The 27906-nt window shown below is 40.3% G+C and overlaps 1 protein-coding gene across 1 annotated transcript in view; it reads left to right on the forward strand.

Moving 5' to 3' along the window:
- Nucleotides 1–27906, forward strand: part of lamc1 (laminin, gamma 1) — a 232771-nt gene that overhangs the window by 182130 nt on the left and 22735 nt on the right. Inside the window, exons 8-20 of the mRNA XM_048538920.2 lie at nt 2314–2450; nt 6795–6917; nt 7134–7323; nt 8292–8404; nt 11228–11449; nt 12753–12941; nt 14617–14862; nt 15427–15580; nt 18651–18793; nt 18899–19077; nt 22660–22816; nt 24385–24590; nt 25882–25961. Of these exons, the coding sequence (XP_048394877.1) occupies nt 2314–2450; nt 6795–6917; nt 7134–7323; nt 8292–8404; nt 11228–11449; nt 12753–12941; nt 14617–14862; nt 15427–15580; nt 18651–18793; nt 18899–19077; nt 22660–22816; nt 24385–24590; nt 25882–25961 (2139 nt within the window). The remainder of the gene's footprint in view (nt 1–2313; nt 2451–6794; nt 6918–7133; nt 7324–8291; nt 8405–11227; nt 11450–12752; nt 12942–14616; nt 14863–15426; nt 15581–18650; nt 18794–18898; nt 19078–22659; nt 22817–24384; nt 24591–25881; nt 25962–27906) is intronic.

Raw genomic sequence — 27906 nt, forward strand, 5'->3', positions numbered from 1 at the left:
CTAGGCCAGTGTTCGGCAACACTCGCCAGGACCCTACCATTCACAGTAAGAGTCCTGCCTTGGCTTGTCTTACCAAATGCAACACCTCACGTTTATCTAAATTAAATTCCATCTGCCACTTCTCGGCCCATTGGCCCATCAGATCAAGGTACCATTGTACTCTGAGATCTTCTTCACTGTTCACTGGTGTCATCTGCAAACTTACTAACCATGGTTCCTGTATTCGCATCCAGATCATTCATATAAATGACAAAAAGCAGTGGACCTAGCACCAATCCTTGTGGCTCACCGCTGGTCATAGGCCTCCAGTCCAAAAAACACCCCTCTATCTCCACCCCCTGTATCTTATCTTAGCCCTATTGTATCAAATTGGTTAGCACTCTCTGGATCCTTTTGGGAAAATTTGAAAAGTTGTGCAGGTGGGCAGTTAGTAAGCCAATAATGGCATTAATTGGCCTGGCACTTGATGTGGGCAAGTTTGCAGACACACACACTTGTCTCCTCTGCTCTTGGGGAAATCAGGCAGGGCAAAAAACGAGGTGGGACTTTTAGCTGTGCACAAGTGCAATACTTGCCTCTAGACTGGAAGATTTTGTTGATTTTCAAAGCTAAGTGCTCTGCTAAAGGTCACTCTGGAATGCTGCACTGTTTGCTGGAATTTCTTCAATGTCTCTTGAATGTGTTTCTATTTATGAGAGATTAACCCAATTTAAGAGGATGTTTGAATCATCTATGGAATGGATCTCCTTAATGTAATTGGCCTAATGGATACTATCTGTATTGTAGTCTTGATCAAAGAAAACTGTTGGGTCTGACCACAACTGGGCAATGCTGCTTTTGCTTAGTGCCTTAAACTAGTCATCCATAGCAATTTGGGTTCTACTACTAGTTTCACCTGAATATCCACTTTGAAATTCTTCAGAGTACAGAATGCTTCTTTGCTGACCTTTTCGATTGCCAACATCACTTAATTTTGGAAGATTATTCTCCTGATTTTAAAATATTGCTCCTTGGGATGCATCAGAGATATCTCAGCATTTTGCATCACTTTGAGGAATTGGGTTTTAAAAATAGCTATCTTAAGGCATGTTTAGTTCAAAGGAGTTATTACGTTCAACCACTTAACAGGCAGCTCCTTTGTAATAGTTTTGTTGTTTTACCAGGTTGCTACAGGTGTAAAGAGATTTTAACATGAAGTCTGGTTCCAGATGTGAAAGTCATGTGAGAGCTATACTGAATTCGTGTTTTCTGAGTATTAATTTGGAAAAGTGTAGCCTTCAGATATACATTAAATGAAAAGATCCTCTGGTACAAGTGTCAATAATATTTGTTAGTCACTGTTTTATCCCTCAACCAAAATCACTTTGAAAAAAATCGTGTTAGCTTTTATTGCTTTTCACATGATTGAGTGGTGGGTAAATTGGCTGTCAGATTTCCTACATTACTGCATGTTTTTTTAAAAAATTTCAACAAATATCCAGTTGGGCTTTAAAGATCTTTGCTGAGGTCATGAAAGGTCTTATATAAATGCAGGTCCTAGTTTTTTCGGCATTGTCAGTTCTAACAGGAACTGAGTCTGTTCTGTATATCTCACATTCCACCACTGGAAAATATTCATTTAATCTCTCATCTCATTGGATGCTGAATTTTAAACCTGTTTCCTCTAGTTTTGTGGCCATGATCCAAGTCAAATAACTCTCACACATATCAACATTTGTGTCTCAGCATTTTTAAAGATCCGGATCATGTCTCACCATAGTTATCTTCTCTCCACTGAAAACATGTTCAGCTCTGTGTATTTCTTCATAACTGAGGCCTTCATGTTATTGACTCTTTTTTCACTGAACTCTCTCCCACAACTTTACTGCTGCTTCGGCTATGAAGTCACCTTGTACTTTTGCTGCCTGTAATCTGTGCAAATGAAAGGTCATCTTCAGTGCTCAATGTATGTGCTGTGAACTGGCCCAGAATGTGGAACCTTTCAATGGCTAAGTTTTAAGTAGAAGTAACTTCAGAAATATGTTATTGTCTTTTGTCATTTTCAGTCAATAGTAATGAAGATAGATACTTGGATTTTTAAATTGGGTATTGCTAAGTTGTAGCTGAGGAAACCACTCTTTGTTTAGATATAGATGGCTGAGATTTTTTTAATTCAAGATGAAATCATAGTCTAGCCTTTTTACAATCATGAGATTATTTGGCTTTTACATTGTATGGATAAGAATTCAATAGCTTTAGTAAGGTTCTTAAAAATCAACAAATTAGTTTGAAATGTTAGTAAATACATTCATAATGAGTTTTCTTTTTCTACAGATGCAAACCAGGATTTTTCAACTTGGACCCCCAGAACCCCCATGGCTGCACAGCCTGCTTCTGCTTTGGCCATTCATCTGTTTGTAGCAAAGCTGAGGGCTATAGTATCGAGAGGATCACATCAAGCTTTGATACAGGTGTTGCTGAGATTTTCTAATGTACATGCCTCCATATTTCTTGCTCTGACCATGGGCTCATTTGACTTGGTAACACTTGATGCAGACTTCACATGTAACATCCAGCTCAGCCTCCAGTTTAAAAACTAAGTTGCAAAAAAAAACCATCCTAAAATCCTTATTTCGTGTTATGTACCGTTTACAGCTAAAACTAAAAAGGAAATTATTTTTGTTCCATTGATTCTATTCTTTCCAGCAGGGCATGTCCAACTTGCACACCACTGTTATCATGTTCCCTGTATCTTCTCAGTCCTCTGAGGGCAGAGATAAAATCCATAGAATGCCTAACAGATTGTCTTTGATGCCCAAGGGTGGTGAAAAAAATCTTGTCAGATATTAGTCCAATATTTACCATCAATGGGGTCCATGCAGACTTTGTACAATGCGTTACATAAGAACATATAAACTAGGAGCAGGAGTAGGCCGTACGGCCCTTCGAGTCTGCTCCGCAGTTCAATAAGATCATGGGTGATCCTTTCGTGGACTCGGATCCACTTACCCGTGCTCTCCCAGTATCCCTTAATTCCTTTATTGTTCAAAAAAAAATCTACCTTAGCTTTAAAAACATTTACTGAGGTAGCGTCAGCTACTTCACTGGGCAAAGAATTCCATAGATTAACAACCCTCTGGGTGAAGAAGTTCCTTCTCACTTCAGTCCTAAATCTGCTCCCTCTAATCTTGAGGCTATACCCTCTTGTTCTAGCTTCACCTGCCAGTGGGAACATCCTCTCTACTTCTATCTTATCTATTCCCTTCATAATGTTATATGTTTCTATAAGCTCCCCCCTCAATCTTCTGTGTTGCAATGAATATAATCCTAATCTACTCTGTCTCTCCTCATAAACCAACCCCCTCAACTTTGGAATCAACTGAGTGAATCTCCTCTGCACCCCCTCCAGTGCCAGTACATCCTTTCTCAAGTAAGGAGACCAAAACTACACACAGTACTCCAGGTGTGGCCTCACTAGCACCTTGTACAGCTGCAACATAACCTCTCTGCTTTTAAACTCAATCTCTTTAGCAATGAAGGACAAAATTCCATTTGCCTTCCTAATTACTTGTTGTACCTACAGTCCAACCTGCTGTGACTCATGCACAAGGACACCCAGGTCCCTTTGCAGAGCAGCATGCTGCAACTTTTTACCATTCAAGTAGTAATCCTTTTTACTATTACTCCTACCAAAATGTATGACTTCACATTTATTTACATTGTATTCCATCTGCCAGACCTTTATCCACTCAATCAATGTATCTATGTTCCTCTGCAAAGTTTCATAGCCCTCTGCAAACTTTGCTCTGCCACTCATCTTAGTGTCATCTACAAACTTTGGCACCCTACACATGGTCCCCAACTCCAAATCATCGATATAAATTGTAAATAATTGCGATCCCAACACCGATCCCTGAGGCACACCACTAGTCATTGATTGCCAGCCAGAATAGCACTCATTTATCCCCACTCTGCTTCCTGTTAGTCAACCAGTCCTCTACCCCTAACGCCATGCATCCTTATCTTATGCAGCTGCCTCTTGTGCAGCGCCTTGTCGAAGGCCTTTTGGAAATCTAGGTACACCATATCCACTGGGCCCCCGTTGTCCGCCTTGCTCATAATGTCTTCATAGAATTCCAAAAGATTCGTCAAGCATGTCCTGCCCTTCATGAACCCATGCTGCATCTGCCCAAAGGGACAATTTCTAGCGAGATGCCTTGCTATTTCTTCCTTGATAATAGACTCCAGCATCTTCCCCACTAGAGGTTAAGCTAAATGGTCTATAATTCCTCATCTTTTGTCTACCTCCCTTTTTAAACAGTGGCGTCACATTTGCTGTTTTCCCATCTGCTGGGACTGCCCCAGAGTCCAGCGAATTTTGGAAAATTGCCGCCAGAGCACCTGCTATTTCTCTTGCCATATCTTTTATAACCCTGGGATGCATTCCATCAGGGCCAGGAGACTTATCAATCCTTAGCTCCATTAGCTTTCCCAACACTACCTCTTCTGTAATAATGATTGTTTCCAGGTTCTCACCTACCTTCATCTCTTTGTCAATTACCGGCATGGTATTAGTGTCCTCCACTGTGAAGACCAATACAAAATACCTATTCAATGCCTTGGCCATTTCATCATATCCCATAACTAAATTCCCTTTCTCATCCTCTAAAGGGCCAACGTTTACTTTAGCCACTCTTTCATTTTATATATTTATAGAAACTTTTGCTACCAGTCTTTATATTTTGTGCTAGTTTTTTCTCGTGTTCTATCTTACCTTTCTTTATAGCTACTTTTGTGGCTTTCTGTTGACCTTTAAAGTTTTCCCAGTCTTCTAATTTCAAGCTGTTTTTGGCCACATTGTATGTCTTCTCTTTCAATTTGATGGTCTCCCTTATTTCCTTAGACACCCTTGGCAGATTCCCCCTTTTCTTACAGTCCTTCCTTTTCCTAGGAATATACTTTTGCTGAGCATTTTGAAAAATTGCTTTGAAAGTCCTCCACTGCTCATCAACTGCCTCACCATAAAATCTTTATTTCCAGTCTACTTTAGCCAAGTCCTCCCTCATTCTGTTATAGTACCCCTTGTTCAAGCACAGGATCCTGGTATTGGATTTTTATCTTCACACTCTCCATCTGTATTCTAAATTCAACCATACTGTGATCAGTCTTTCCAAGAGAATCTCTAACTATGCAGTCATTAATTATTCCTGTCTCATTACACAGGACCAGACCTAGGATAGCTTGCTCCCACATCATTTCCATTACAGAGTGTTCCAGAAAACTATCACGGATACATTCAACGAGCTCCTCCTCGAGGCTACCTTGACCGAGCTGGTTCGACCAATCTACATGTAGATTAAAATCCCCCATGATAATTGCCGTACCATTTTTACAGGCATTAGTTATTTCTTTGTTTATTGCCCATCCCAATGTGATGTTATTATTTGATGGCCTATAGACTATGTCTATCAGTGACCTTTTCCTCTTAGAATTTCTCATTTCCACCCAAATAGATTCAACCTCATTCTCCATAGAACCTATATCATTTCTCAGCACTGCCCGGATGTTGTCCTTGAATATCAGAGCTGCACCACCTCCCTTACCTTGTCTGTCCTTCTGAAAAGTCTGGTATCCCTGGATATTTAACTCCCAGTCGTGACCATGTTTCTGTAATGGCTACCAAAGCATATTCATTCGCGATGAATTGTACCGTTAACTCATCAACCTTGTTACGCATGCTATGAGCATTTAGGTAAAGTGCCTTTATGCTAGCTTTCTTACCCTTATGATTTCCAGCACCTGTAATAATATCTCCTGGGTTATTCTTCCTTTTTGCTTCTTTCATAGCCTGCTTTGAACTTAAACCCTCCTGCACATGTGCTAACCTGCTGCTTACCTTGTTATTTACCATCATACTCACTGTTGTTTTCCCTTCACCACGCTCCCCCGCCACACTCCTCAACTCACTAGTTTAAAGTCCTAGTGACCACCCTATTTATCCTTTTTGCTAGAGTACTGGTTCCAGATCGGTTCAGGTGGAGACCATCCCATCAGTACAGATTCGCACACCACCACCACCCCCCCCCCCCCCCCCCCCCATCCCCCTGCCGTTCCAAACTGATGCCAATGCCCAATGAGATGGAACCCCTTAGCCACTTGTTTACTTCCCTAATTTTCTTATCCCTAAGACAATTTGCACACTGCTTGGGCAGTAATCCGGAGATTATGACCCTCGAGGACCTGTTCCTGTGCTGTATTGTAAAAAGTATTGCGTAAGGTATTTGTTTGTATTTTAACTTATGCCTGTGATTAAGCCCTTTGATCATGTTCATTTAGCCTTATTTTAAAGGAAGTAATTGACACAATCATTCACTTTGCACGCACCTTTTTGTGTCTCATGTTGTTGGGATCATCTGTTGCCCTGATGTACCTTCCAATTGCTTTAATTCTGTTTGTTACAGTTAAGGGAATGCCTTGTATAAAGCCATGCTGCAATCTTAATGGATATGATTTCTGGTCTGCTTTCATGGGTCAGAGGGTTAGTTTGTTTAGACCTCGTTCCTAGTCTCTTGTATGAAGTACATTCCAAGCCAGTTCTAAACGATCAGACTCTGCAATGGTTACTGTACTTCATTCGGATCCTGTCGATCTGTCAAAGATCCATGTGGTACTGCCAAGTAAACACACAGTGAAATGAACATATTCCTGCATAAAAGTGTTGAATGAAACTGTGATAACAGGCCAAAGGCCAGTGCATTGTTATGCTTATAGTATGGCATGAAGCGTTTTGTTTACTTCTCTTTTTGGACATGCAGGCAATGACAGATGGCGGGCTGAACAGCGAGACGGTACTGAGGTCCTGCTTCAGTGGTCCCCAGTGAGCCGTGATATCTCTGTGGTCTCGAACGATTATTTCCCTGTTTACTACATTGCTCCTGGTATGTAAATTCAGTCATTATATAATATTGCATATTTTTCAAAAACAAATGAGGACACTGATTTGAACGTTGCTGCTCCATAATGTTTATGGAGTTGGTGGCTGAGATTGAAGACCTTTAACCATCTGAGATTATATAAAGTTACACTCTAAAGAGGTATCACTTCCTTGGATGCTTGCACACCTAATCACTGGTTTTCCTTGTATTTTGTTCCAGAAAATATGTTGGGGAATCAGCTGATGAGCTACGGTCAGAACCTTTCATTCACTTTCTATGTGGACAAGAGAGACACACGTTTATCAGCCGAGGATCTAGTGCTGGAAGGAGCAGGCCTGAGAGTAACAGTTCCACTCATAGCGCAGGGAAATCAGTACCCGACAGAAAGCCCACAGAACTATGTCTTCAGGTGAAATAATCATAATGTCTGTAACACAAGTCATTTAACATTGTAACCAGTAATCATATATTAATTGTGTTGAATTATGCAGACTCTCTTTTGGGCTCCAAACTTTGAGATGGTCCAAATATATTCACTGTATTTTGTGAACTTTATTAATAGCAAATGAATTTTAGAGCAGTATCCTGGAACCTCCGAGCTTGCTTGTAACAAAGGATTGGAATCTCTGCTTCTGTGGAAGTCATGACTGAAGCAACAAACTTTGAAAAGGCATGGCGGGGGGTGGTGCGGGAGATGCTTATTCCCTTTCTTGCTGCTTCCCCCACATCAGTCTTCAAGACAAGAGGGTCAGAGGCTAATTGACCTTGAGCTGCAATTCACGCTAGCCCATTTCCAGATCTACAATGTAGCTGTTTACCTGTCATTTCAGAAAAGGGAAGATGTTCATGAATTTTGTGTTGCAGCAAGGCAGAACCTGCATGGTAACTGTAGTAACTGTTTTCAACACATACAGTTGATTGAATGTATCCAGGGTGGTTGTTTGATGCCATCACAGCACAGATGATGTGTAAATCTGCATGCAGAATTCTGCATTGCATTACCAATGTCAAACCCTGTGCTGCCCTGAAACAATGAGTCAGTATCCCCATGACAACAGAAGAATCAAAGTCTCTTTCTTCCCTTAAACATAATCTATGCTTTGGCTCAGGTCAGTGCCAGGCCCCTCAGGTGAAAAATTCAGTGTTGTGCTCTGAATCACCCGGTTCCTTGTGTTCAAAGCAATGTCAGTTTAGTTAAGAACAGACTTTATACCCACTCCCTGGGATAATCAGCTTTTATTTCTATGCACTCTGATTCAAGGCATGCTCAAGGATCTGTTAAAAACAAATGAAAATGTTTACATTTTGAGCTAAATTTGCAGTAAATATTGCTTAGAGTACTATTGTAAATGTTTATAATCACTTTTCTGTTGACAGGCTTCATGAAGTAACAAGTTATCCGTGGAGGCCGCAGCTTTCTTCTTTTGAATTTCAAAGGCTTCTCCACAACTTGACAGCTATCAAGATTCGAGGCACATACAGTGAGAATAGTAAGTGTCCCCAGACCGAGCTGATCTGACTCTGACAGTTGAGATCATGCATAGGCCCATCCTCTGCAGTGCTGCCCACAAAGGTAGTCAAACATTCTCACCCATCCCTTCCTCCCACCCCAAGCCATACCCCCATCTACCTACTAACCTCATCCCACCTCCTTGACCTGTCCGTCTTCCCTGAACTGACCTATCCCCTCTCTACCTCCCCACCTATACTCTCCTCTCCACCTATCTTCTTTTCTCCCCATCTTCGGTCCGCCTCCCCCTCTCTCCCTATTTATTCCAGAACCCTCACCCCATTCCCCTCTCTGATGAAGGGTCTAGGCCCGAAACGTCAGCTTTTGTGCTACTGAGATGCTGCTTGGCCTGCTGTGTTCATCCAGCCTCACATTTTGTTGTCAAACATTGAACCTTCCTGCTGAAGTATACTTTGGTTCCTAAGCTTGGTGGACAGTAAGAGCCGGGAATTCCTCTCAAATGGCAGCAGCCAGCTTCCTGCCTTCAGGCTCAGAAGCAAAGTACTTCAGCTTGTCTCACATCAACAGCTGCTGCAGGTAAGGGAGCTTCTGGAACAGGAGCCAGGAATGGGAGCTGGGTGCCAAAACCAACCTGTTATATTACCAGGCCTGAAACCTGAAGTGTGGTCTGCTGAGACACTGTGTATTCCCAAACCTGGATGCAGAACATTGTGGCTGCAGCTGTACCTCTGCTGGTCTTCTTGGAGAAGGAGAATTGATAAATCCAAAGCAGGAACAAGCTGCATCATGAGGCAGGGATATGAGTGCGTGCTCTGGAGCCACATTTCAATGGTGATTGAACAGACATTGCAGGTTCCTTCGGTAAAACTGAGGAGTAGATCTCCTCAGGCACTGCTCCTTTGCTGTATTGCCTTAACTCCCTACTCTCTCCGTTTACTCTACGGCCGAAACAGACTCCCAACTCCAGAAAGGGCCTATGCCCAGGGTGGTTCGCACGCTTGGTCTTCCAACCTGCTACTCTGACTGCCATCGCCTTGACCCAGATCCAAGCAGAGACCTCTGAGCAGCCTCCTGGCTCTGTGAAGGGCTCCGCCCCAGGCACAACGGTGGGGATAGCAAGATGGTGACACTGAAGACATAAACTATCAGGACATGAAGCACTGCGCTCTCGGCCTCAGCTTCGCTCCTCGGCTTCTTCCCAAACCACTCACTCCTATTCTCAGCTCTGGAAAAAGGGCAGTGCATACGCATGAGTGCTGACCTCTGCTCACGTGAAGTCCCTGTGCAGGCAGATGCTTTCTGTGGACTGCCACAACCAGCTGATGTAGCCTTGAGGAATATGCAGACATGGTCTATTTTGGCATGCTGAATAATCACTGATTATTTGAAAGGTTAGGGAAGCTAAATACTGAATACAGTATTTCATTGAAGAAAGGTATTAAATTATCATTTTTGAAGGAACATTATAGCACAGTACCGGCCCTTCAGCCCTCTAGTTGAGTCAAGTTGAGGAACAACTTGTAGAAACAAGAATAGGCGCCAGTTCCCTCACCACAAAAACCAAGTGAGTGGTGCTTGGACATGCTTACTGTACTGAAGATAGTCAGACAATACAGTGTGGAGCTGGAGGAACATAGCAGGCCAGGTAGCTTCAGAGGAGCAGGAATGTTGACATTCCAGCTCGGGATCCTTCTTCATTATTGCTGTGTTCCTCCAGCTCTACACTGTATTGTCTCTTGCTGAAGTCTATCAGTACTATACAAACTTGTGTTGACCTTACACAGCTTAACAAAGTGATGCAAAGGGAAATCCATCCTATGCCTATGGCTGGTGAAAGTTTAACTAAGCTGCCTCAAAGGAGAATTCTTACAACTCGGATGTAAATAGTGCATGATGGCATGTGTCATTGACAAGCAATATTGCTTACTCTGTTCAGAACTCCACTTTGAGCGATTTTGTTTCAATTGACTGCAATTTGGGATGATTTTTCAGTAGGCTGTTTCCATTTTACAAGTCTTCTTACAATCATATGCCACATGGTTGATTCAATGATACACAGTGGCACTGTGGCCAGCAAACCACACTCAGCATAGCCAGATGCAGCAGGAATAGTTGAAGAACTAGAGGTATCTCAGCATCCATTGACGTTGTTGAAACTTGTCCAGATTGAAGTCCCAGCAGGGATGCTTTTGAAAACCTAGTCTGAGCATCGACCCTGTTTTATAATTTTGGACAGTATACTAGTGTATCGTACGTGACTGATCATTCCAGTTTCGCTTTCAGTCCTGGAGCACTTGTGAATCAACAAGTGCCAGGCCAGAGCTTGGTGAGCATTGTAGTCACCTGGGATCTCTAAGCACATTGATGATTTCATTGTTTACAAGTTGTTCTAGATCAACAAGGTATTTTGAGACCCTCCCATTTCCCACTAGATGTTGGAACATACGGGCATTTGTTTTTGATGGAAGATCTCCCCTAATTGCTGCAGATTATTTCTGTTTCCTTTTATTGCAAAGACACATCACGCGATATTTCAAGGATAGGTTCGGGGAGATAAAAAGCCAACTGAGGGAGCAGATTTTGAACTGTGACCAAATGTTATATTGAAAGAAAAGGGTTTGAAGTGACCTTTTTTTAAAGGTGGCAGAAGAGACAGTAAATTTTAGGGATGAGTTCCACAGAATGTGAAAGACTGGTGCATCATTTTTGTATTTAAGTCCATGTAGATTTATTGCCAATAAAAAATATAAAACTAACATTGTTCACCAGGTCTGTGCATACTTTCAACATTTTTGAAAGTTTAATGTGTATGCAGCTAACTTTTTTGGTCATGCCTTCATAGGTGCTGGACACTTGGATGATGTAACTCTGCTCACTGCTCGACCTGGCTCTGGATCTCCCGCTGAATGGGTAGAACAGTGTACCTGCCCAGCTGCATACCGGGGCCAGTTCTGTGAACACTGTGCCCTGGGTTACAGGAGGGAAGATCCTAGGCTTGGAGCTTTCAGTTCCTGTGTGCCTTGCACCTGCAATGAACATAGCGATACCTGCGATCCTGAAAGTGGTGAGTGGCAATAGTCTAATGAGAAATAAACTCTGCTTAGAATGATGACTTGTGCTTACTGACACAATATGAAATAAGCTCTTGCTTGGATTTGTTTATTTAGTGCATATCATGCTTTATGTGATGATATTTACCCTACCGTTTTCCCAACCATCTCAAATTCGCTTCTTTCTCCGCCTCATCTGAAACAACCTATATGTGTTGTGAATTTAGTTTCTGAATTCGTAGTGTGCAAGGCTAGATTAAATTAAACATTTTTGTTACTCCTTTTATTTGTGTCCAGTATCTTAACTTCTCAACATCAGGAAGACATTGGACTGAAATCACCATGCGCTTTATTGTTCATTGATCTAATTCCCTATCCATAATATCACTTGCAGTGACATGCATGCTGCCTGAATCAGAATATGGTTGAATGCAAGAAGGCATTGTGATTATTAATGGGTTCCTTAGACATAAACTGTCAGTCATTATCATGGAATCTAATAGTCTGGAAGAAGCTGGAGTTCCATGTGTGTTTGAAGAGGATTTTTACCTCCACGTTCTTTGGTACCTTGTCATACATGCAGGAGTTGAAGTTTCTGTTAGAATTTTTGCATTTGTTCATCTGAAAGCCTGTAGAAATGTTTTAAAACCTCACCAAGCTTGATGTATTCCTTACTCTCTAGGTTCAAATCATGGAACTCATTGGCTAACCGCATTGTGGAAGCACCTTTTCCACGTGGCTTCATCGGCTGCCTGTTGATACTTAGTTATGTTGGAGTAGTGTCACCCAAATTCCAAGGACTACTTTCTTAAGAAATTGCTTTCTTAGTGCCCTTTAGTGCTTTAGGTCTCTCATGCTAAACCTTAAAAGCAAAACAAATGTAAATTTTCAGTAATGTTATTCGTTTCAACGCTGCTGTTTCCTTGATTTTGTTTTGGAGAAGTCTGAAGTTATTACCTATAATGAACAATCTTATGTTTTGGATCATGACAATCCAGAAGAACGTGTCAGATCCCCGCACACCCATACATGAGTAAAAATTGCCTCTGCAAAGTTTTACGTTTGTCCTGGGGTTTTCCATTGTTGTTTGAAAATTTCAGGTCACTGTCAAACATGTGTAGCATTAAAAGTGCCACTTGGTATCTCTACTATACCTACCTTACAAGGAATTCTCTGCAGTGTTGCCTGTCATTCTAATGGATCTGTACACACTTGGTATTGATACAGAAAGTGCTAACAATTTGAGCATTTTAATTTCTGGAAACTATATTTGGTATACAGATAATTAACTACTTTATCATCCATTTCAATCTATAGGTGAATGTTACTGCAGAGACAATACAGCAGGATCAAACTGTGAGCGGTGTAGGGATGGTTACTATGGTGATCCTACAGTTGGTAGCTCAGAGGACTGTCGTCCGTGCCCTTGTCCACCTGGTTCAAGCTGTGCCATGGTGCCAAAAACCAGGGATATAGTGTGTACCAACTGCCCTAAAGGAACTACTGGTGAGATCCTCAAAGTTTGAAAACGTTTTTCTTACATACCAGAATATTTGTATGGATTATGAGAGAGGTGGTTCTGTGTCAAGTAACACAAGATAAGAATATGTGATCAAGAACATCATCTGAGAAGATGGTTGCCACCTGTTAACTCTTTCCCTGTTTTCATCAGACAACTTAGAAGTTTCTATTGGGAAAATTGAAGCCACTGTTTTTGGTCTCCTCAACAAACTCTGGCGACATTCTAAAATAAAATGGTCTGTTTGAAATCTTGGTATTGCATTCCATTTTGAGATGAACTTCAGATCTGTCATCACCTCATTACTAAGATTTCTTAATGCCATCCCTGAAACATTGCTTAACTTCACCCCTGTCTCTGCTCATAAGCCACTAAAACCCTCCATCATGCCTTTTGTTTCTTCTGCACTCAATAGACCTGGCTTATTTCCCACATGCTACTCACTGTAATTTTGAGATTATCAAAACTTCAGCCCACACCTTAACTTGCAGCAAGTCGTGTTTTTCTATCATCCTTATGCTTGCTGACCTGTATTGACTCCCTGTCGCAACAACTTCATTTTTAGTTCTTTTGCTTGTTTCCAAAACCTTTCCGTGGTCTTACCCCTGTGTGTAATCTTTCCAACATTGCAAATATCTGTGCATTTCTAATCGCCATTCCACTGGGGATCAAGTCTTCAGTTGTCTGGGCTGCGAATCACATCTACACCAATTTAGCTCACGGTCCTCCTTTTGAAGATACCCTTCAAAATCCCCCTTTCTGACCAGCCTTTTGATCACCTATCCTGATCTCGGAATCCATTTGACAACCTATTGGTACTCCCTTTTCATATAGTGTTAAATGTTGATTTCCCTCGTGAATTGTCCTGATGAGTACAAGTCGAAAACTTTTGACAAAATGTCTATTTTCAGCAATAATCAAGTTCTGTGTCACCAAATGATTACCCTCAGTTGTTTAATTTATTCATAAACAATTCAGCTGTTTCTGGTTCAAGAGCAGTATATGGTTGAAAAGCCAATAACTGAAACCAAAGATTTTTCTGTTGCTCTCATTTGGCAGTAAAAATTATAACTTTCAGAACTTGGAACATTAAATGTAGTTGACTGGAATGCTGTTGTGATCAGTAAATTTACTAGTCATTGGCAGAGATTGTTAGCTTCAGTGAGCGGCTAGAACAGGAGCTCCTGTATGTCTTTCACGGAAAAGGTTGGGATCCCCACTAGAGAGGCTCCCACAGACTTTTGCACGCTATCTCATGCAAAACCTCAGCAAAAATTCTGGTTTTGGTTACAGAGGCTTGGTTCATTTGGAGGGGTTTATTGTTACTTCCTGATGTCATGTTTGAGTTTACTTAAATGCTTGCTTTCTATTTAAATGGCACTTTTTTTTTAAAGATAATCTTTCATATTTATTTGATTGGCTACAGTGCAAAAGTTTAGCACTATATTTTGTTGCTGAATGTTGATTTGGACTGATTATTGATTATAAGCACACAATGATTCCTTTAGCCTTTGTGTCTTTTGCATTTTGTGGTAGCTTTGAAATAACTGTTTAGTCACTCCAATCAGTATTGTAACTAGGGGAATTCTGCTTGGAACGTGGGAATGTTTGTTTTCATGAATTTGGTGTATTTGATAATACAATTTTTTTCATTTCAAACAGGTAAAAGGTGTGAACTATGTGATGATGGGTACTATGGTGACCCTTTAGGAAGTGAGGGGCCTGTGAGTCCATGTAAACCATGCCATTGCAGTGACAACATTGATCCAAATGCTGTGGGGAACTGTAATCGGCTGACAGGAGAGTGTTTAAAGTGCATCTACAACACTGATGGATTCTACTGTGACAAATGTAAAGATGGATTTTATGGAAATGCATTAAACCCAATTCCATCAGAAAAATGTAAAGGTAAGTTTCATATTTTACTGTATGTTCATGAAATGCTTTCAGAATATCTAATTTTAAAGCATGCATATTAGCATTAACGCCCATGAAAAATAATATATTTCAAATCTCTCTGACTGTAAGATTTAAAGTACATTAAATTGATTTAGTATCTTAAAATGCAATATATAAAATAAATGCGCTGTATGGAGCAAAACTGCCTTCAGTGTTGATTTATCTTTGACAGAAATTTCATTACTGAATAATAATTTTCTTTTAACCCAACAAAACCTTTGGTATTGCAGTAATTCTTTGAGTCATTTGTGTGTTGTCTTTTCTGATGTCTTTCACTGTAGTTTTGGGGGCTACTTATTTATAGGACGAAATATCACAACTTTTTCCCAGCAACTGAGATTGAGTGCCTTACTTGCATTTTTTTTACTGAATAACGATATGAGCGGAAGATACAGAAATGAGTTTCTTGTTCTTCTGTACAGACTCTTGCACCTCTTCCTTCCTGCCTTGCCCTACTCAAGAATGTTTTCTTAAAAACAAAGGATCTAACGCCCTCGTTGTTTCTCTTTGCAGCTTGTAACTGTTCTCGATATGGCACTGTGGATCGGCAAAGGAACTGCAACCAAGTCACTGGTCTGTGCGAGTGCTTAGTTCATGTCGTGGGCAGGGATTGTAGTCAGTGTGAGTTAGGCTATTACAATCTTCTGAGTGGCCAGGGCTGTCAGAGGTAAGTTGAATGGAGGAATTTGAGTTGATTGATGTTCTTTCTGCAGCAACCTGTTAGTTCACTTCAGTGAGAAATTGAGATAACAAAAGTCTTTTGGGCCTATCTGCCTGTGAAAGCGCATGAGAGAGAAGCCTTCTCATTTAGTGAAATTGTGTAAATTTATGTCATATTTTGGGCATCCAGCTCGTATCTGTTTTGCATAAATATTTGTTGTTTACTTTGTTATTTAACAAAATACAAAGGGATAAAGTTGCAGCAAACTTGAACTCTTGGGAAAAATAAAGACCCTATTTATACGTTATTGAAGCTTATTTTCTTTTTCTGCTTAAGAGCTGATGAAGAAATATTTGATCCATATTTGTATGCAGAGTTGGAAAACGTACAGAAAGAGTTAAGGAATATGAGTTGCATTGCGGGGCCCTAGTTTCCTGTGAAAGCTAACAGAATCAGGGGAAGTTACTGGCATCACTGCTGACTGTTCCTCCTGACAGTCTGTTGCTTTGTTCCCTTATTTCTCTACAAATCTTAGTGTCAATGTCAATGAGCCATACAGCGCAGAAACCGGCCCTTTGCTCCAACCAGTCCAAGCTGACCATAATCCCAAATTAAAATAGTCCCACCTGGAGGTGGCACAGTGCTTCACTGGTTAGCACTGCTGCCTCACAGCGCCAGGGACCTGGGTTCGATTCCACCCTCGGGTGACTGTGTGGAGTTTGCATGTTCTCTTTGTGCCTGTGTGGGTTTCCTCCCACAGTCCAAAGATGGGCAGGCTGGGTGGATTGGCCATGCTAAATTGCATGTAGCATTCAGGGATGTGAGGTTAGGTGGGTTATAGGGATGTGTCTGGATGTGGGCTACTGTGTGGATTGGTGTGGACTTGCTGGGCCGAGGAGCCTGTTTCGACACTGTAGCGATTCTGTGATTCTGTTCTATGATTCACCTGCTTGTACTTGGCCTCTATCCCCGCGAACCTTTCCTATTCATGGTACTTATCCATATGTATTTTAAACTTTGTAACTGGACCCACATTATAAATGTCTCATCCAAAAAACCGGTCTCCAACAATGCAGCACCATCTGCAGTGTAGATAATGAACTCAAGCCTTAGCAGGATTGCTAACGCTTAGTGAAGTCCAAAAGTACACAGGTCATAGTGCATGTATAAAACTGTTTTAAGTGGCAGTAATCGCAGCAATCAGTTATTTAGTCCATAAAGTCTATTCTAATCTCTGCATATACAATTATGCATTGTGACGACTCAATGCAGTAATGCATTGGAAATAGTTTAATCAATATATCCAAAGTTGTTGTGAGCAAAATCAGTTAAATCAAGCTGTAATATCCAAAGTGCTGTGATTAGAATAATCTTGAACAAAATTACTAGTGGAAATGTCGGAAAAACATCTGTGCCGTCTGCAAGTGTTAAAAATGGCAATCTTTAGAAAGTACAGAAGGAATGGTTGTGTGTGAGGAACAAATAACAAGGAAGTGCTGGTAATAGACAGTGAAATTAGCCGACTGTTACCCTTTTTAACAAAAGGACGCCAGTATGAGTAAACAAAACAGTTTTGTACTCTGAGCAACCAGTGCTGAGATCTACAATTTCCATGTTGAATATAAAGTTGCCTCCATACAACATGCCTTCACTTCTGCTTTGTGAAACTAATAGCTCCAGTTTTGTTGTCCTGCTTGAATTCTTGGCTCGGCAGTTGCGGTGCAGCAGAATATTTCAGCATTGGAAGAGTCTTATTCTAAATCAGTTGGCTGCTCTGATTTAGAACAGCTATAGATTCTAAACAGCAAAATATGGTTGCAGCATTTTAGAGGCAACCCTATATTCTATTCACACATCATTCCAATCTAACTGTCATGCTCAGTCAGGAAACAATAAGAGAACTTAATGCATTGTTTTACAAGATTTCCCAGATTAGGTGCCAAAGATCTGAGTGATAGTCATATGAATTCAGTATATTGAGAAAGAAAAGCACTTTTGTTTCCTTTGTTTGAAATAATGATGTTTACTTGCAGGCTTGCCACTGAGATCAAAAGCAAGTATTTTATGTTTTGCTTACTGACAAGTATGGGTTCTCATTACTTCAATGTAACTTATTGTTTGAGATTTTATAAAGAAAATAATTTTCTTTTTTCTGCCCAATTTCAGTCCCATTTCTGTGTCCTTTCCTTTGCTTCCTGTACAGTATTTTACAATTAAATATTCCAATTTTTGCTCCCTGGTTTGGAGCTCATGCTCTCTCTGATCCTTCAGTCTGGCTGTAGAGCTATACTTTTGTTGGTTCAGCATCCTCATGCTGGGAATGTTCTGTTGAAGCTGACACATTAGATCAGGCACACGTGAGAAGTCTCTGCTCTGAAGCTTGCAAGAACTCTGCTGTAAAGCTTGCAAGAGCAAGAATTCAACTGTAATGAATGGTGCATGCTATTTGGTGCTGACTATACCACCTAGACCAATAATTTCATTAAACCATAGCTGTATATTAAAATAACTTATTAAATATTAAAATCTTAAACTTTATCACTTGTAATTCAGGGGCACAGTGATAGTGCAACTTGATCTACAATTCCCAGAACACTGGTTAATAATTCTGCATGTAAATTTTGCAATGACCACTCTGTTCCAATGGTTTCTTTATAGCCCATTAACTTCAAGTTTTCTTGGTAACTCATTTGTGACCATATTTGGTGCATTTGACAGTTCATGTGGGATAATGCTACTGAATATCTCCTTAGTGTGTATTCTACTTATATCACAGATTGGATAGAAGAATTAGTTTTAAATTTTATTTATGTGGATGCAAAGTGGGTCTCAAGACTGCAAAATATTCCTCCCAGTCTTCTTACACTGGCTGGTTGTAGTGTGCCATAAATTCAAAGAATAACAAAAGTATGTGACAGAGATGATTGCATCTCAAATAATGGGTGTACTGTTTGCATAAATGGCTCTTGCCACTTTTGTAGTATATAATGGGACCTGGATTAACTAGTTAACATTATTTGTCACAGCAGAACACAAAGGGTTTTATTGGTTGAATTAACCAATTGTTTGCTCACAGGTGTGACTGTAACCCCATTGGTTCCGTTAACGGCCAGTGCGATGCCCAGAGTGGACAATGTGAATGTCAGCCTGGTGTTGTTGGTCGGCAGTGTGACACATGTGAACCGTATCACTTTGGATTTGGCCAGGCTGGATGCAAACGTAAGCAGACTATTTTTTTAAAAAATAACTTCTGGGAAAATCTCTCAAATTGTTCTCGTCATTTTCTAAAAATCAAGTGTGTAAGTAGTTTATCTTTTCTTGCAGCCTGTGATTGTGACCGTGAGGGCTCTCGATCTCTTCAGTGCAAGGAAGATGGAAAGTGTGACTGTAAGGAAGGATTTGTGGGTATACACTGTGACCAATGTGAAGAAAACTATTTCTACAATCGAACAAGACCTGGCTGTCAGGAGTGTCCTACATGCTATAGGCTGGTGAAAGATAAGGTAGAAATTACTACTTCTACATTTGATAGTTGTATTATTACACAATGCTTCATCTGATCCTTCTGATGGTGGGGCGATTCAAAGTGACAGTTTATGAATGTTGGGTCAGTGAGATCACGTTACCTTTTAGTGGTACTTGAACTCAATTTGCATATGAAGCTTGTGCAAAATATCAGATAATAGTCTCAGTCCTTTCAAAGATTGGATAGGAGAGAACATATTTTGGATGTTTTCTTCATTCCTGGATATCAGCGTTTTTTCATATTGGAGAACTCCAGAGGTTCCTGTCAGATTCAGTGGAGTAGTGAGGTCAAACACTAACACTTCAGCCATGAATATTAATAATGTTATCTTTTTAACATGAGGAAAGAAGCCTAGCTTTCCAAATTCTTTCTCCAAACTGTTGTGCCTCAACATGTTCTTGTGAAAGGGAAATTATGTTTGACTAATTTATTAATCTGTTTATTGATGTTCTTGGAAACAACATGCTCCTGGATAAGGAGAAAACCAGTGGATTTGTTGTGCTTAGATTTCCAGGAGACATTTAGTAAAGTTCTACATCAAAAATTATTGTTAAATGAGAGCTCATGGTGTAAGGGATAACTGAATAGCGTGGATAGTGGATTGGAGGCTAATCAATCCTATATACCAAGGTTTGTTGAATGGTAGAGCTGGATAGAGGCAGCAAATAATCTACTTCTGCTCATGTCACTAATCTATACGTTCAACTCTACTAACGTGGCATAAAAGCCGACATTTTCCAAGGTATCATCAGTTCTGAGAAAGGGTCACCGGACCTGAAAATGTTAACTCTTATTTCACTTCACAGATGCTGCCAGACCTAAACTTTTCTAGCAAATTCTGTTTTTATTTCTATTAACATCCCAATCGATCTGCACTTCATTTTTCCATGCTTTGGTGTTAACATTAAGCTCCATTAGAGTCTTGACACTAATTCCCCTTGTAGGTCTAAATTCTAAAATGACCAATAAATCTAAAATTGGGGGTGGGTGCAGGTAAAAAAACAAAATAACCAAATTTGCTGAATTACCCCAAAATCGCTAAAGAACGAATAACCAGTAAGGACTAAATGAATTAATTAAATCACTGCGGGTTTTACTTCAGCATGACTTGGAATCAACATCATTTATTGTGAATGAACAGGTGAATGAAACCTCACGTTTTTAAAAAAAAATCACTAAAATAGCCAATGTTACAAAGATATGTCTTTGCGCAACCACAAATACCCAACTCACTCCTTGGTGGTATACAGCAATGTGGTCCTACAATCTGTACTTTTCATGTATAGTAGGTCAGGCTTTCCAACAATAGCTCTTGTTTTGAAATTTCACTGAAATGTTTATGGCCAACCAAGCATATGTCTAAGGACCAGCTCTCCCTTGGATCACTACAGTTCTGATGGTATAATTTTCTTGGGTTCCTTTTCAACCGACCAACTAACCACTAAGACCCAACTTCATAATTTGGCGATTTCTGGGCTAGTGGTTCTAACCTATTCCATGGTTTTTGTAGATTTTAGACTATTTTGGTGAACAACAACAGTATCTCCATACATTCTTGTCCCTTTTTTTTCCCAAAACCATTCTCCCCCTAAAAGAGCTTTGGTTCTTCACATCAAAAGAATTTTCCTAGTCATCTTCCTGTCCGTGTACGCTTTCTGTTTGTCTGCATTTGTCCATCGATTAACTTTGCCCTTCGACTCATTTCGTGTCCTCCGCCTTCTGGTTTTAACTTCCTTCCTGTCAATTTGGAACTTGGTTAGGCCAATATTTTTTACAATCCAAGGAAATTATAATTTCAATAATTGTTAAAGGTGTCGACCCTTTGAACATCCCTTTCAAACATTCCCAAAAAAAGGTTTGGTTCCTCAGATGTTTTAAATGTTAAAGTACCAATGCTCTTTGCTGTGCTACTTCCAAATCAAACGTCGTCACATGAATTCAGGAGAAAATTCTTTACATAGAACGTGTGACCAGATGAATTACTTGAGATAAGTAATATAGGTGCTTTTAAGCAGTAGCTAGGTAAGTACATGAGGAAGAAAGATTTCAAACAATTCTATTAGGTATAGATGAAGTAGAATCAGTGGCAGCTCGTGCAGTGTGTGAACACTGGCGTAGACCAGCTGGGCTGAGTGGCATGGCTTGGTGCTAGAATTTTGCGTAATTCCAACTTGGCCATCATCAGATTAGAGATTATAACTGAGGAACAAAATTAAAATTAAACCATGTTTGGTTCTCATCTCACTACCACTACCACACCCCCTCCCCACTTCCAAAATGAATCAATATCATCAGGAAATTGGTGGAAAGAAGGCTTCCTCACATGACTGAATCGTGTGAAAGCAGCCTTCATACATGAGGTAACATTAATAGCAAGGAACGAAATGTATTTTAAACAAACTGTATTTAAACTATTTCAATGAGCCAGGAATTGGCAATCCTATAGAGTGTTTACTCCATTCCTTTTTTTACATTGCATTCAAAACAACCTCCACAGTTCTGACAGGGAACTCTGATTTGGTCTCCTTCAGAAATGCTGAGTGTACTATAAATCTGGCAGGTGCCTCAGTGCAGTATAGTTGGTGCGATCTTTTTCCATAATCTGCGCCCCTTTTTCACAGCTGTATTCTGTGATTTAAATGTGCAGCATCACTGACAGCCACTCTGACAGTTCCTGTGAAAGGGTAAGTACGTAATTGTAAGGGCAGGGTGCCAATTAAGTGTTGCACTGTTAGGCTTGATCAATCCGGATCCAATATCTCTCATTGGGAGTTTTTTTGGTGGGAGGAGGGAAACAAGGGAAGAAAGGGAGGGAGAAAGTGTCAGGGCCAAAGCAAAGGAGAAGAGTCAGGTATCGGAGCAGGGTGTTAGTGTGGATTCTGGATGGAGGGAGGTGGTGGCTGGTACATTATGGAGAGAATGGGTTGGCAAGGATGCTCTTGGGTCCCGGGAGGGCAGGGTAGTGTCAGTTCTGGGAGTGGCATGTCTGGGGGTAATTTTAACAGATAGTCAGACTCTAGATTCTCTGAATTAAATGGATACTTTTGGAGGCTTTCAGGTGTAGAGGATTCTGTAGGTTCCCATGCTCAGCTCCCCGTTGCAGTGCAGAAATGGCCATCAGAACATCCAGGCCACAGAGATTTCCACAGAATATCATTGAACAGTATTGTCAATAAATACTTCAGGTAGTAACAGGAATATTCACATGGACTAATACTTAGATGTTTAATCCTTTACCTGAAGTAACTGGTTGAATGAGAAGTGAAGAATCATGTTTTGTAAAGCAAATTAGCTTGTTTTCAGGAAAGTGTTACTTTGTGTAACTGATTAAATCTTAAATAACAACTTTGAAGCCATGGGCATGCATTGCTTTTCATTCCTGCACCAGGATGTACAATGTTTGATTTCATTTGCCAAAATGAGTTGATTTTGGTCGTGCTAATTTGACTTTTTTTTTTGATTAACTGAGCAGTTGTATGTCAATAGATAAGATTGCTAGAGCTGCAGTTGATTTAATTGCTTTCCTGCTGGTATCTTTTATCCTGTACCATGTGTTCAGGTAACTGAACATAGACAGAAGCTTAAGGACTTGGAAGATTTAATTGCAAACCTCGGAACAAGCCAGGACACGGTGAGCGACAAAGCTTTTGAAGAACGACTCAAGGAAGCTGAAAGAACTATAATGGACTTGCTGAGGGATGCTGAAAACATGAGAGGTATATGTTATACCTGACACCTTGGACTTAATGAATTAATTTTAAAACTCCAGTTATCACCTTGGTACTGCAATTTATTACAGTTTTCTTAATTGAAATCATCATTTGGTAGTACAGAACTTGAAAATTGCTGAAAAGAGACAATGTGGATGAAGCTATCAGGGCAAATATAAGAATGCCAAATTTCAAACCCTTGCAACCATTTCTACCAGAGAGAGCTAATTGGTCCAGTGATCTGACTCAGGCATTGCAATGGAAAAAAAACAATGGGGAACTGACGGCTCTCAAGTTCCCAGGTAATCCAGAAAAAATGCAAGGCATGAATATATTTCCATTAGTGTGCAGAGAACAGATACCAGTATATGAATATGTTGCTTCTAGCAAGCGTAAGGGAACCACATTGAGCTGATATGATTATCTTCAGCTGTTTGTTGGTGTAACTATTAGCACACCCAGGATTGTTCAGCTCTGCTCTCCATGTGCTGTCCCTTGCCTCCCACTCACTCTTCTGCTTCCTTCTACCCCCTCTCTCGGTCTTGTTCTTCCCACTTGAACTGACATACGAGTACTTCTCCATGTTGAACTCCATCTGGAAAAACACTGAGAGCAAGTACTCTTGGTGGGTGACTTCCATGTCCATTACCACAGCTGGCTAATCCTAAAGGACACAGACTGGATCTGTGGCAGGTGGTGAGGGAACCAATAAGAGGGTAAAAATCTACTTGAACTTCTCCTCATCAAGCTACCTATTGCAGATGCATCCAACCATGACTCCATTAGTAGGATTCATCTCACAGTCCTTGAGGAGGCAAACCCTGAAGAGCAATGTCTAAAGCAACATGTATTCATATGAAGGGATTCATTCTCTGCAAGCGAAAGCAAAGTATTTGAGCTTTGTGCCTTTTTAGAATTATTTGGGTGCTCAGCAAGCCTGTAGTTCTTTTGCGCTTTCTCCATGGCAGTGCTATGATCAATCAGAGTTCAAATGTCAACCATTCTGAAACCCTTTTCTCTTGTAATATTAATTGTTGTGGTCATTTGAAAGTTGGTGTTTTTGCGCTTGGCCTAGTGAGTGCAGAAACCCTTCATACTGTCCTCGTGTTTAAAAACTGACAAGCCTATTTTGTTATTTGTGCGACTTAGTGGAGAACATGACTATCCTGAACTCTTGAAAACACTTAAACACACAGTTATGCTTGATAAAATAAATACTAAAATGGCAAATAGAATATAGTGAAATATAATGTGAAGGAATACATAATTGTAAAAATGCTATAAACCAGATACAAACTACTATTTCTTTCTTCCTGCTGCTTTCATTGAATAGATAAGAGATGTATTTGTAGCTGGTTACTTTATTGGCAGTTCCTCTTGTCAAATGAAGAACAGTCACATTTAGGGAAGTACTGAAAGGCAGCTAGTGCTAACAATTTGATAGTGTGAGTAAATACTGTAACTATCATGGTGGTAGGGTGAAGTGGATACACGTGCTTCTGTCAAAAAATGCATAAATATTGTGAAATCTTCCCCAGTATGGACATATAATTTCTCACAATTTCTATGAACAGATGTAGACAAAGGTCTAATGGACCGTTTGGCTGAAATTAATAACACCCTGTCCACTCAGTGGGGACGACTTCAAAATATAAAAGATACAGTAGATAACACAGAAGAGTTGGCCGAGCTATCCAATAATCGTATCCAGAATGCAGAGAAAGTAATTTCAAATGCTCGGACAGAGCTTCAAAAGGCCAAGGAAATCTTGGGCAATGTGGTATGTATGCAAACCTCTGTAAATTCAGACAACATGCATGTTTATAAATGAAGCCATGGCCAGTTTTTGTTGAGTAACGTTATCCAAAGTTAAACATCTTACAAATTATGATTTAAGTGTTTTTTTATTTTCACATCCAAACGTTTGCATGCAAGGTGGTCAAAGAAGGGAGATGCATTGAAAATTGTAGGTCTAGCGGGTTTTGAGAAATCACATCCATTGTAGGTCTATTGTTATTGTTTTTCTTGGCCTGTTTCTTCTGTCCAGTTGATTTATAGTAAGGACATTCTGTTATACACCATTGGCCAGTGAAAGGTGTGCAAAATCTCAATTCTCTTTACGGTGGGAGATATCGTAATATGTGATCTCGGTCAACTGCTTCAGTCGATGATACTGTAACCCAGATGTGACAGTGGACCGTATGGTGTTCTGCTATGACATCTGTAGGCCCATACTTTTGGCATGGCTGGGAACTGAGCCTAGACCTTCTGGCTGAAAGGCAGGGATGCTCCTGCTGCACTAGCTGAATGCTGTGAAAGTGTCAGAGTTTTCAAAGTGGTCCTGTTTGTGACCTTAATTGGAGCAGTTTGACAAGTCCCATGACAGCCCATTGTTTTGGGAAATGTGCCTGAAAGTGAGTCATCATCAGGGAGTCTTTCTGATGAAGAACCATCAACGGTTGTCCCTCCCTTCCTGACTAACCCTTGTGCTTTTAGTTGGAGAACTCAAACATTGAGATCCATATAAATAGTATGTAATGAATTTAAATCTTCTGGATTAGTTGTGGCCTTCTAATTTGTGCTAGTTTTTTTTTCTCTTGCTTATTAAGAAAGGTGCCGGCTATTGAATGTGTGTGGCAGAACATCAGTTAACACCTATTTAAATCCAACTTTCTTCAACTGGTGTTTAGATAGATGAATGTGAAACCAGTGAGCTTTTTGAAGCCACTGGTCAACTGTTAACTTCCTACCAGTTGTGCAATACAGGTTAATATTCACATGGGATTGCTGGAGGTGAGCACAGCCTTCAGAATCCTCTCTGTAAGGGGACATAAATTGAATACTGCAATCACTCAGTTTTGAAATCACAGAAGAATGCAGCATTAATGTCTGGCACCCTCTAGATATCTATGAATACCTCATGGAAATCACCTGCATGATGTTGGAGTCATACAGAGAGCATGAGCAACTTACTCCATCCTGTGGGGGAAAAAATTTCTCCATTGCATTTCATAAATTGTGTAGTGAGTACTGCTGGATCATATGTTGTTTTTTTTTAAACTTTTCTGTAGTCAATAGCAACTCCTGATACCAGTGCTGATCCAAATAATATGACACTTCTGGCAGAAGAGGCTCGTAACCTTGCTGAGAGGTAAGGATTTTGTTCATGCTCACTCAGTGATTAATCATCTTGTGTTTTCCACCCTGGAGCCTGGATTTCAGGCTAACAAAACTGACAGGCTAAATGTTTGTGTCACTGTACCTTCTTGCCAAACTCCACAGTTCCTTAACTTTTAAAATAGATAGTCTTATTGAATGACTGCAAACGATTTGCTGCACGAGACAGGTATTTTGAGAGATTGTTGGAACAGCTTTGACTGTAATAAAAGTTTAATCAGCAACTTCCTTAAAACCCCCTGATGTGGCATGCTAAATAAGATGGATACTTTTTTTTTAATGCTGATTTCTCTCTCTCAACTCTTGATGAATGACTTTACTGTAGTATAAAAAATGTTTCTGCTGACTTTTACATTGTATTATTGTTAACCAAAAGGGAAAGTTTCTTCCATGTGCTTTGGAAAACAAAATCATTAATAAATTCTTTACAGGAAAATCTTATTACCGATTATTGTAAATCTTGACCTGTGCCGATAAAATCTATCTATGCAATCATCCAATTTTCTATCCAACATTTAAATGCTAATTTGCCAATACTCTGGCTACAAATTGGTGACTAAGTTAGTAATTTACGTTATCAAATGATTTTATGCATAAATTTGAAATTTTATATTGGGTTTACATGTTTTCTTCTTGCAATATCATGAAATGTTTGCAAGGCATCAATACATATTTAAAACAAGTGGCAAGGGTTCATTAATTACCAAACCATTGTGTGGAAGTTTTATTTCCTGCTACTGTGGGAAAGTTGTTTCATTGTCAAGGAGATTTCTGAATTGTGTGTGTAAATTCTGATGGAACAAATTTGTTCCATTGGTAGCATATTTATTTTTTGAGAAATAAGATTGTGAGGAATTTTACTGGTTAAGCTACAAAAGACATTAGAATTCTTTCATAGAACATTACAGCGCAGTACAGGCCCTTCGGCACTTGATGTTGCACTGACCTGTGAAACCAATCTGAAGCCTATCTAAACTACGCTATTCCATTATCATCCGTTTGTTTATCCAGTGACCATTTAAGTGCCCTTAAATTTGGCGAGTCTACTACTGTTGCAGGCAAGACATTCCACACCCCTACTACTCTGAGTAAAGAACCTACCTCTGACATCTGTCCAATATCTACCAGACCTCAAATTAAAGCTATGTCCCCTCATGCTAGCCATCCCCATCCGAGGGAAAAAGGCTCTCACTGTCCACCCTATCTAATCATCTGATCATCTTGTATGTCTCTATTCAGTCACCTCTTAACCTTCTTCTCTCTAACAAAAACAGCCTCAAGTCTGTCAGCCTTTCCTCATAAGACCTTTCCTCCATACCAGGCAACATCCTGGTAAATCTCCTCTGCACCCTTTCCAATGCTTCCACATCCTTCCTATAATGCGGTGACCAGAACTGTTGCAATACTCCAATTGCGGCCGCACCAGAGTTTTGTACAGCTGCAACGTGACCTCGTGGCTCCGAAACTCAATCCCTCTACCAATAAAACATAACACACCATACGCCGCCTTAACAATCCTATCAACCTGGACGGCAGCTTTCAGGGATCTACGCACATGGACACCGAGAGCTCTCTGCTCGTCCACACTACCAAGAATCTTACCATTAGCCCAGTACTCTCTATTCCTGTTACTCCTTCCAAAGTGAATCACCTCACGCTTTTCTGCATTAAACTCCATTTGCCACCTCTCAGCCCAGCTCTGCAGCTGATCTATGCCTCTCTGTAACCTGCAACATCTTTCCGCACTATCCACAACTCCACCAAATTTAGTGTCATCTGCAAATTTACTAACCCATGCTTCCTTGCCCTCATCCAGGTCATTTATAAAAATGACAAACAGCAGTGGCCCCAAAACAGATCCTCGTGGTACACCACTAGTAACTGAACTCCAGGATGAACTTTTCCCAGCAGCCACCACT

This window comes from Stegostoma tigrinum, chromosome 8 (assembly GCF_030684315.1).
Source record: "Stegostoma tigrinum isolate sSteTig4 chromosome 8, sSteTig4.hap1, whole genome shotgun sequence".
NCBI classification, from domain to species: Eukaryota; Metazoa; Chordata; class Chondrichthyes; order Orectolobiformes; family Stegostomatidae; genus Stegostoma; species Stegostoma tigrinum.